We start from the raw sequence: 11,148 nt of genomic DNA on the forward strand, positions 1-11,148 counted from the left end.
TCTGTTATAACTTCACTCTTATTCTCAAAATGAATTAAAGCCTGTTTCTCTAATATGGATTAACTTTAATCTTGGTTTAATTTATCCTTCTTTATCCTTCTTCCTTTTCTAATCCTTAGAATTAAAAAAAAGAAGAAGAGTAAGTTAAACTAAGATTACAATTAATCTCTAAGTTTAACAATTGGTAGAAACAAGCATATGTGTATATACATAAAATCAAAAAATAGATGCTATACAATATTAATGATATTTTGTTTTCTTTAATAACTAATTAAACATTATTTCATAACATTATTTCATAATCAAATCGATTACTATACGATTTCCGGAAACTTAACAGAAGATGCCAGTCGATAAACATATTAAAAGCTTGCATTGTTTCTTACAGACAGGTGTTTTAGTAGATGCAGAAAGAGCGATAACAAATCTTTGGTAAATTAGTATATGACATAAATACACAAGAAACGCATTAATAATGTATGTCAAATGGTGATAAAGTCGATCAATCATGCCAATTTGTCAATCTGAATAGATCGTAATTAATCGAAAGATCAGGTTAATTGGACGTGGCATTTGCATCACCTGTTGGTATTCTTCACTTTTGTACGTGTAACTTCTCGCGAATGTCTCGACTTCGTCCTAAATTTCTAATTGCGCCGAATGTCTAAAATGTTCGATAGACTGACATGCAGAATATTACATAAGTCAGGAATAATCAAACTCGTCATCGTAGCTTTGTGATGTAACGCTTGTAAACTGATAACAATGTGCATTTCATATTTCACAGTCGTAATTGAAGAGAAATGTTGTAACGTTTTGACGAATATCTCGACTTACCTCAGCAAAGGTTAATGTCAATATAACAAATAAATCGAGTAAACAGAATTCATGAAAATGGCATCGATATAAAAATGAGAAATAATGTTTTGCCGGCAATCCGTATGGGGATCGTCGACATTCAGCCCATAGTAAGCCGTAAATCGAGCTCTAGCGTATACTTATCGTTATCCGAGTGCTTCTTATGGCGCACCTGCTTCAAGGTAATTACATGCGTGGGAGTTAAACCAAGAACTTGTTTCGAGGGTAATCTGCTTCCATACGTTACGCGTACGCGAGTATATCTATTTGCTGACTACGCGTCTCGCTCGGGGTTAGACTGCCTCCGTCATATTTCATATTGCGGGCAATCGTTTTATCATAATATTGCGCGTTAATAGCAGCATTAAGATTCGAGAAATTCTAGAAATGGAGAAATGAAGGAAGAATTGAGAAATTAAGAAGAAAAGAAATTGAAAAGAAATTTGCTATCTTTTCAGTTTTCTAAGAAATTGAGAAATTTTTCAAAAAATATATATTTATTAATCTACAATATTATCTCTTTTCTTACATAATAAATGATCTTATATAACACGATCTTATATAACATTAATATTAATTTAAAATGACAAAATAAGAACATATTTTCCTAATTGTACTTTCCTAACCTAGTACTTTCTAATAAAATGACGTGAATAAAAGTAAAACATCATAAAAACGAAATTAGACTAGAAAATTTAATTTTAAAAATTTAATTTTAAAAATTCGATACATTCCTGGTGAAAATTTTTCTTATAATTTTTATACACGAATTGGAACATTTTTCAGAAATACTCAGAAATATTCGGAAAGTTTACGTTTTCTCTCAGAATTTTTCATATATATGTAAATTCTGAAATATTCTGAGAGATTTCTTATCTCATAATTTCTAAAAAAATATTAAAAAATTTTTTTAATATATTATTTTATAACTTTTCATCAGAAATTAGATTTACAAAAATCTTAGAATATTTCGAAATATTATCTTACATAGAATCTTACGATATTTCATAATTAACATATATCGAAAATTCTGAAAAAAAATGTAGATTTTCTGAGAAGTGTTCCAATTCGTATAAAAATGTGAGAAAGTTATAACATTGTACAGAAATTCTGAAAAGTTATATGGAAGTTCTGAAAAATGATATGAAAAATTCTGAGAAAAATTTTCATCAGGAATATGATATTAGTATATTGTTTTATTGAATTTAGATAAAAGACTCTTACTCTTTTTTATGCAGATTTTTTAAATCTCGTCTGCGCGAATATTCAGTGTCCAAGATAAAAATAGGCATTAAGTTGTGTGTTCTGAAAGAGAGAAGGAGAGAGACCGGAAATTGTCGCCTCTTCCCTCTCTGCTTCCTACTCTTCCCTCACTCCTCTTTTCCTCCTCTCTTCTGCCACAGCAACCGGTGGACTTTCACGCGGCAACGATCCGTGTTCTGATGTGCCGCAATAATCGCGTATTGCGAGAGAAAACTGTCGTTGGGACAACCCTTTCGAATGGTCGTTGACCGATCGCACAATAAACGCCGAAGTTTGGCGAGAAAGTGGCGGTGATTATTTAACATGCACGGACACAAATAGTATGGTAAATCACGATGCGTTCTCGTGCAGTTATGCAATAAGATTTGTTGTATTTTATCGGTCCAATCGTATGTCAAATATTTTCTAAAGAACCTTCATTTAACGTCCCGAAGCGACGTGGTGCAGATTTGCGCAACGTATGATGTTGCAGATTAATTAAACGAACGATTAATACGCGCATCTTTTATTTTTCACAGATGATTAATGACGAAGCGAAATGAGATCCAACTCAGAGAATCTAAGAAACATACTTTTGTTTTGTTAATCCAATCAAATATCGAAACGTATTAACAATGTTTTCGTGAATTACATATAATATTATCTATGATTCGATATCATAAAGTTATTATACGACGAAGATCGTATTCGCGTTGTGAGCTCGCGAAATCACGTAGAAAAGGAGAGCGGAAGTGTTAACAAGAGAGAAGTCACGGTTACATGGCCGTGGGCCATACGCGTAGCCCGCCCGGGTTACCGGAAGTCGAGTGACCGTAACGTGGACCAGGTGAACTCGATTGGTCAGAGAGGATAGGGATATGAGAACGAAGGGGATGGTGATGGTAGCTCTTGCTCGTACTCGCAATCCTTGCACGCAAGGACTACGAGGTGAAGTGAGGAATCGCTCTGCCGTGCGTGCTCTCGTCTTCCTGCGTAAACGTGGGAGGAAGTGACATATTATGGTATCTCGCGAGTTTTGTGTGATCGAAAGTCTCTATCTTTGCTATTGAATTAATACGGTGAAACCATTTAATATGATCTCTTTCGTTTTTAATGGGAAATTTTAAGATATTGACCCCAATTTCTTTTTAAAAGCAATTAAACATAAAGTCCATATCACTTTTATAGGAAAAATTGGCACATTACAATTTCTTTTTTAATAACAATTGAATATAAAGATATGTTTACACATATTTAGCATATAGTTTACATTACATATATTATAGAATCTTAGAAATAAATTTATCGATAAAAGCTGTAAATATATCATTATACCTAATTGTTAGAATTAGAAAAGTAAATAGTTGACATTTTAGTCATTTTAGTTAAGTGTTTATAGATCATCACAAAGTATTTGACGTTGATTTTATAAAAAACGATTCTATGAAATTTCATCAAAAATATTTCCTTCTTACAAAACTTATTATAGATTCAAGAATTTGTTAACATCTATAAGAAATGATGTCTATCAAACGTGCCATGTATGCCAAGAGAAAGATCAATAGCGTACTGTATTTACCCACTCTATCATATCTTATACTCTACCTATAATCCCATCACATATCTTATGTAAAGTCGTTGCTCCGTAACAGAAGGCTAAACTCTGTTCGTTTAATTACTTCTTCGCTCTCTTTACTAACAAGCATTGGATAAATTCACAACTACCGGCAAGCAAGCGAGCGCTTGACTTTGTAGCGCATTATTTTCTCTTCGAATATGTCCGAGGCGAAAAAGGACATGAGAGAAGAGCCGACGTGGTAGAAGAGAAAGAAAAAGAGAGGGACGAGAGAGAGAGAGAGAGAGAGAGAGAGAGAGAGAGACACTCGCCATGTAAAGGAAATGACGTTGACACGTGTGTCTTTCTGAAGTATACGAGCACCCAGTTCCAACCACTACCACCACCAACATCATCACCACCTTTTCCAACACTGTGGAAAGGAGCACGACGATATATCTCCTTTCCTTACGCTCTTTCGTATCTTACAAGTTTACGCGTTCTCACGCTCTCCATCCCACTTCTCTCTCTTCCTCTCTGTTTCTCAGCTACATCTCGCCGTTTCCAACGGTGAGTGTACGCTCCGATAAACGTTCCACACGCACACACTTTTCGCACGTACGTGTGTATACCTGACTGCGCGCAGGCGAACACACTCCGATCGCCGAGATTACGAGGTAGGGCTTCAGGGAGAGAGAGCACATCAGCTTCCTAGTTATAATAAGCGCCGCAAAAAATGTGGCAAAAACCTGCTCAGCCTTCGGCAAGTATATACCGCGCCGAGCGCGTCCAGCAGCGGCCAGCTTCTGCTCGGCGCTCTCTATCGCTATCTATTCGCGTTCCTTTTGTTCCTACATCCTCTCTTCCTCGGCCTGCGCTGTGCAGCTTTCTTCCTTTTCGTCCTGTTGCGCTCCTCTCTTCCTCCTCCTCCTCCTTCCCTCCTCTTTGATCACCATAGGTGTTACCAGACAACAACCTGCACACCGGGGCCAGGCCAACTTCCTTCCTGCGGTCATCCTTTTCCGTCCTTCTCTCCCGATCTCTCTCTATTCTGTACACCAAGACAACCCGCCCCCTTCTGCAGCGCACAACCTTCCCTCTTATCCTCGAGCCGTTATCTATCACTGTGCCGTCGTTTCTTCCCCTTTTCTTCTTCCCTGACACCCGGGGCGGCGCATCCTCCGGCTCATCACGGCTGTCCGTCACGTTTTTCTACCACTTCCCACAACGTCGTGTATTGTTATTATTTCCCCGGTTATCGTTCCCTAACCTCTTCCTATCTGGCCTACCTGCAATAACGTAACGCGCTTTATCAATTTCCGCGACGTTAATCGACGATAATAATTTTCTCGCGGTGCGACTTCCGGGTTTCTTAGTGCGCGACCACGCTACTTACCTCGCCTTTGAATGAAGTTCGACAACGCGCCTCATGTAATTATTAATTAGATTACACACAACCGCACAGCTGCATCGTACACCACGCGATGTATACTTCTAGCGGCCGGAGTTGATTCATTAAAGTTCAGCTGTCTAACACAAACGAGCATCGCTAGCATCGTGATTATATTATTATTAATCATGTCTAAAGCAAATCTTTGAATTAGCAAGAAATTGAATACCTTTCTTTTAAATATCTCAATACGATAACATGTTTGTTATCAATAAAAGGATCTTAGTATCTTCAAAGTTTTTAATTTTTCAGAATTATAAAATAACATTCAATGATATTAATATGATTATCGTAAAAAGGCATTTTATTATTCCTTTTGTTGCTATTTTTACATCACTTTGAAATAGAATTCTTTTTATATACAGATATATATCTTTCTTGAAAATTAAATGAATGACTTTCCAGATTTTTGTGATGAAGCGCTTTCTAATTTAAGTGATTTAATTATAGTTTAAATCGCTTAAAGATTTTATCGAAATCTATCCGGGGTCAATAATAAGACGAACATCTGTTAGAAATCAAGATTAGAATCAAGCTCGCCTGTGTCTTGCCAAATTGTCTCTCGATAATTCGTTCCTCAGTTAATCTATCGAAACGAATGCAGCGTAACCTGTTGCAAGCGAGAGAGAAAAAGAGAAAATGGAGGAAGGAAGATGGGAAGACGCAGTCATGTCGCGTTCGTACATCGTACAGTTATACGTACGAGAAGCGGCGTAAAATATAGCTCTTGGAATCGCGAATGGTAGTCGCTGGAATGGGTGTCGAGAGAGGAGTGAATGTCTCATCGCGATTGACGGTACCGGAGCGAGTTTATGAATGGTCCTGTGGACGTGCCGGAAGTTGCTAGTCGCGCAAAGGAAATTTTTAGCCTTTACGCCCGCAGGCGACAAGTTTTTCATCAATCACACGCACAACATCTCGCGATTCGCCGTGCGACCGTAGGAAAGTTACTAAAACTGTGTTTGCTTTAGTAACGTATAATTACGCCGCCTTTTTATTGTCGATTATTCCGCCAACGAAGAAGCTGTAAAAGTACTTCGTGACATCCGCGTTTCTATCACCTCGTTAAAAACTTTACCGTTCGACCGTCATTTGCCTTTGTTATGTGTTGGTGTCATTAAGCACAATCATTATTACGCGATATGATTGATCGAAGGGTTGTTTTCATTTATGTATTTGCATAGACAGTATAATTACCAGTATAAAAACCAGTCATTCCAGAAATAATTTATGTAAATTTTATTGGTATATATTACTTATAAAAATAATTTTAATATTCGTATCTATCTTCGTATTCTTCTATAGTATATTCCAGTATTGGAACTTATCTAATAATTATACCTAAAGATATTTTATTATCATCTTGTTATATTAATATTCTTCCCCCAATGACTAGCATGAAATCTTTTTTATACGAATAGGTATATTTTTAAAACAAAATATTTTATCTCTCTCTCTCTTTCTCTCTCTTTCTCTATTTTTAATCATTTCAAAATAATGCCATAGAACGAATTACAGTAGAACTACTCCATTTATCCGATTATATTTATCGGGAAACAAGATAGTTTTAATAATCGAATAATTTGGACAGAGATTTATTAACACTACTTTCTATCAGCACTTATTATTTCCGATAGGAGCTGACATTCAGAAAACTGAAATCAAGCACGTCGAGTTCCTATTGTTCAAACTATGCCGTTCGAATATTTAAGACTGAGCATGAGCTTGTTTGTATAAATGAAATGCAGACAAATGAGTTCTATTATACTTGATTATTTGGCAGTCAAGCTCGATTTAGTGATGCGTCAATATCGCTGCATTGAAATAAACTTATCCATTGAGTTATATATTAATAATTAGATCGAAGTGCTCTTTTACGTTATTGATGATAATTTGATTAAATGTTTATAAAACAATTTGCAATCGAATGATATCCAGGGAGAAAAAAAATGTACATTTTCGAGTTTTGCCCAAGCGAGATATATCAGAAATTATATTGTGATCCATATATATCCTTCGTGTTGGCGTATATAAGCAATGAAGGCTACCGTGCTCGGAAAGATAGTCCACCCTGCTATCTGGGCAGCTGAAAGAAGGTCACGCAAGGAACTGCAGTCATTCTCGGAAAGTGCCGACTCGTTTCTTCATTTAGCGTGACGTCAACGTCACGACGACGACGACGACGACGACGACGACGACGACGACGACGACGACGACGACGACGACGACGACGACGACGACGACGGTGGCGGCGAACAGCAGAAAAGAAATCTGATCTAAGTGAGAAAGAGAGAAAAGAGAAGGAGATGAAGGAGGAGAAGGAGGAGAAGGAGGAGGGAGCCTCTCTCGGGACGGTCGAGGTGAGCTACCAGTTAAAGCGTGCGGCTCGGGCATGAATGAACGAACCGGCAAACCGAATGAAGGAAGGAACGGACAGCGGCGGACTTGCGCGCCCGTGTATTAGCCAACTTGGTATTTACTCCTCGTCGTGCGGACTCCGCGTCGCGCATGTGTGTACTGTACGTGCACGTCACCTAGCGCACCCGTACGCCTTGATTTTACGCGCGCGGCACGGCCGATTGAAACAGAAAGAAGAGGAGTGAGAGAGACAGATCGGGAGAGAGAGGAAGAGCGACAGAGGAAGAGAGAAAGATAGCGAGCGAGGGACGCGCGCGCGCATTCGTAGCGTGAGTGTCGACGCCAGTGTTAGTCCGCCGCGTGTGACGGGAGAGTATTCATTCATAAAACTCAGAGCGAGAAGAGTGAGGGCTAGGAGGCCTGCTGGCCTGTGCCGCACCACTCCGCTGTCGCGTCGTGCGATCGTAGCGTTGGTGGGGAGTCAAGTGTTTTTCGTCTCCCTCTTGTATGTCCCTTCCAGTTTCGTCATCGATCTCGCTCGTTCTTCCCGTCTCGCGCGTACGTTTCAACTTCTCTCTCTCTCTCTCTCTCTCTCAATCCCTTCCTCTCTTTTTCCTTCTGTCTTCATCGCTCCGTTAATTCCACCTGGGTATCTTCTTCACGGATGACCCATGCCGCTCGCGTTACTCTTTTCATGATTTTACGTTTTTACCTTCGCAAAACAGCTCGGTTAGTCGTATTTTCGGATTGCATTCTATATTCGCGTCTGCTTAACGTTTTTCCCTACTCCTCGGTTCCATTCAGCTGAAAATATCGCTACTCTTACGTGTCCTCTGGCCTACGTATATTAAGAATCTCCTACGTCTCTTTTCGCATAATTCGGCTCGATCTTCTTTTCCTCTCCGCTTCCGACCCCTATATACCTCTCTTTCTTCTCTCTCAATCTCCGGAGTTGCTATCTACGGCATACTTCCCCTATAATAAACCGAAGTCCCTTGCCGCCCACCTCCTTCGCGCGTCCTCATCTTCTTTCGTTCTTACAGCCTCGCTCTCCCTCCCCCCCCCCTCTCCCCGTCCCTCCTCCTGACATCCACGCGAGCGCACGTTACATACACATAACGCGACTGTCATGCGACTTAGCCATCCGTGACACCGGAGTCACGATGAAGGGAACCGACTCACCGATCGTCTTACTCTTGTTCGTTTCCCTCTCTTCCCCTCCCGTAACTTGGTTCCCTGTAGCGTGCGAAGAAAGCATCTTCGACGCTTTACCCGCGTTTTACCGCATCGTTTTGCGGCTCCCCCCGAATATGGTTCCCCGCAAAACTCGCGTGTTCACCTGAGTGAGTCGTGTGAAACGAATCTTGAATCGGTACTACTTACGTCGCCCTCCTCTCTTTGCTGGACCGTCGACGCCCGTGAAATCTTGGCTGGCCTCGCGAATACATAAGACGCGATTGAAGACGCATCCACTTCCCTTCTCCGAGAGAGAGAGAGAGAGAGAGAGAGAGAGAGAGAGAGAGAGAGAGAGAGAGAAGTTCTCCACGACGCTCGATCCCCCTTCTCTTACTCTCCACTTCCCTTCCCGCTTCGGGTCTTCTACTTTTCTCCTGCACCTTTGCTCTCCTCTGCCTCTTCTTCTTCTTCTTCTTCTTTGGAGTTTCTGCCCCTCGTTTCTCATTCTCCCTCTCTCGTTCTAGCTCTCTCTTTCTCCCGACGTACACGCACTTACCTGCGGAACACGATCGTATACGTGCCCGACAGTGGCGCTTCGGCTTAACGAACTCGAACTCCGGTGGCGCCGAAGGAAAGATCGTTTCATAGCCGGGGCGGCGGATCACCTCGATCCTCGATGCGCGAGCCGCGCGATACACAACACACGGACGCACGGTCCTGAGTACGAGGAGCGTCCGTGACGTAGCGCAGGGATACGTGCGTGCGCTCTCTCGGCCTCTCGCCGTTCAGTGCGCGCCGTCTCCAGTCTCGCGTGTGCGAATTCCCTCGAGAGTGTGTCGTCAAGTGCCGCCGCGCTACGAGATCGTCGTCGTAGCGCGCGATCGCAGGTAGCTATCTCGACTTGGTGAAACGCGATCGAGGGAATCCAGGCGCGCCTGTTCGGTACGAACGAAGACGTTCCCAAATACGTGATAAAGCGGGCGGAGAAGAAAACGCGAAACGGAGCGGGGCATTTCCGTCTCTGACGGACCGGGCGACGTTTCATATTTTCGGACTCTCGCTCCCTCCATCGAGGAGTTGGTTCTATCTCGCCACGCCGCTCTCCGTCCCCTGTCCTCTCCCTCCTACTGGTCCCAGAGCAACGAGCGGTTGCGCAAGCAGGTATTCGGAAATAACTCGTGTGGGTCGCAGTTATGAATTGATAGCAAACACATGGTGGACATGCTGTGCTCCGAGCCCGCCCGACCAGTAGTGCGCCTCATCGAGGCCTCCAGATTCTTCTCTTGATCTCCTCGCAACGTGATTGCCTCGCCGAATTCAGCCCGCCATTGACAATTTGAAACTGTCAGCGGCCAGCGGTTGGTTTGTGTTACGTTTCGCTACACTGTGACGCTGTGTCAACAATTGGTGATTTCGATGGCACCGATCATTTATCGTTTCGAGTAACGGTGCGTTGTCCCTGCGTCGAAAAGTGTATTCGTCGCAAAGTGATTTGCCAATCGACGCCGGTCGGTCCTTCGATAGGAATTCTCTCCTCTTTATACGTCAGAGGACGTGTGCATTATGGGATAGACAATCAGGACAATCACTCTTCGTCTTAAAGGCTGAACCGACGATAAATCGATCGGCGATGTGATCATCGGCGCCGTGTGGGATCAAGTTCAATGTTATACACGTGGAATTAAATGAGCCAATTTTTCATCTTTGATGGTGCACCTGTGATTTAGATGATTTCACTACGAACGACGAATTTCCGCACCTCGAGAAACATCGAGAGAGAAGGAACGAGAAGAAACATGAGTTTGGTGAAATATAAAAGAAAAACAAACGAATGACACTGATGATCCTGGACTACGTGCATGTGCAGTGATTACACAAGAGGCACTCATGTATGTTGATTACGGCGGCGACACTTATGCCGGAATGGGAATCAAGGCCATGAAGTCCTTTGGCAGGTCCAGAGGTAGGAATCTCAAGGACAGAGTTAACTAGTTACCTTACGTTTGTCTCGTTATAACAAGGTGTAATGAAGCGTAAAACATTTAATATAATGATTTTGAGGGGGTTTGTTGATAACCATAAGAGTTTCACTTGTAGAATGTTACGCGATTTCAAGTCATTATTTGTGGTTATCTTTTTTTCTTATTATATATTGAATATGATCAATATTGAAACTCAATTGCGAAAATGATTAGCATTGGCGATTATAAATAACTTATCACGTCAGCAAAATTAAATGAAACGGAATAAAAGTCGTAACATTTATATGACGATAAATATAAGATTTTATAAATAATATAAGATTTTTACGGTAAATTGATTTAGACTCATTGTGAGCTTTTGTATATTTACAATTTGTAGTAATGCCTAAATCACAATGCCGGAAAAAATGAGATTAATTATAACTAAGAACCAAATTAATATATTCTATAAAAATGACAGAAAATTTTATTTTTAGCAAGAGAAATTATTTTCATTTCAGTATATATTTTTTATATATCTTATATAT

General features: G+C 41.0%; 1 protein-coding gene across 4 annotated transcripts in view; it reads left to right on the forward strand.

Annotated features, from left to right (window-relative positions):
- The window catches only part of LOC108685730 (ETS-like protein pointed), a 116,283-nt gene that overhangs the window by 54,896 nt on the left and 50,239 nt on the right, over positions 1 to 11,148 (forward strand). Inside the window, exon 1 of one of the 4 annotated variants that reach the window (XM_018190683.1) lies at positions 10,054 to 10,602. The exons of the other annotated variants lie outside the window; for them this stretch is intronic. Coding sequence (XP_018046172.1) covers positions 10,527 to 10,602 — 76 coding nt within the window. The 5' untranslated portion in view covers positions 10,054 to 10,526. Of the gene's footprint in view, positions 1 to 10,053; positions 10,603 to 11,148 lie in introns of those variants that run through there. 4 annotated transcript variants of the gene reach the window in all.

The sequence above is a fragment of the Atta colombica genome, unplaced genomic scaffold, assembly GCF_001594045.1.
Source record: "Atta colombica isolate Treedump-2 unplaced genomic scaffold, Acol1.0 scaffold155, whole genome shotgun sequence".
Lineage (NCBI taxonomy): Eukaryota > Metazoa > Arthropoda > Insecta > Hymenoptera > Formicidae > Atta > Atta colombica.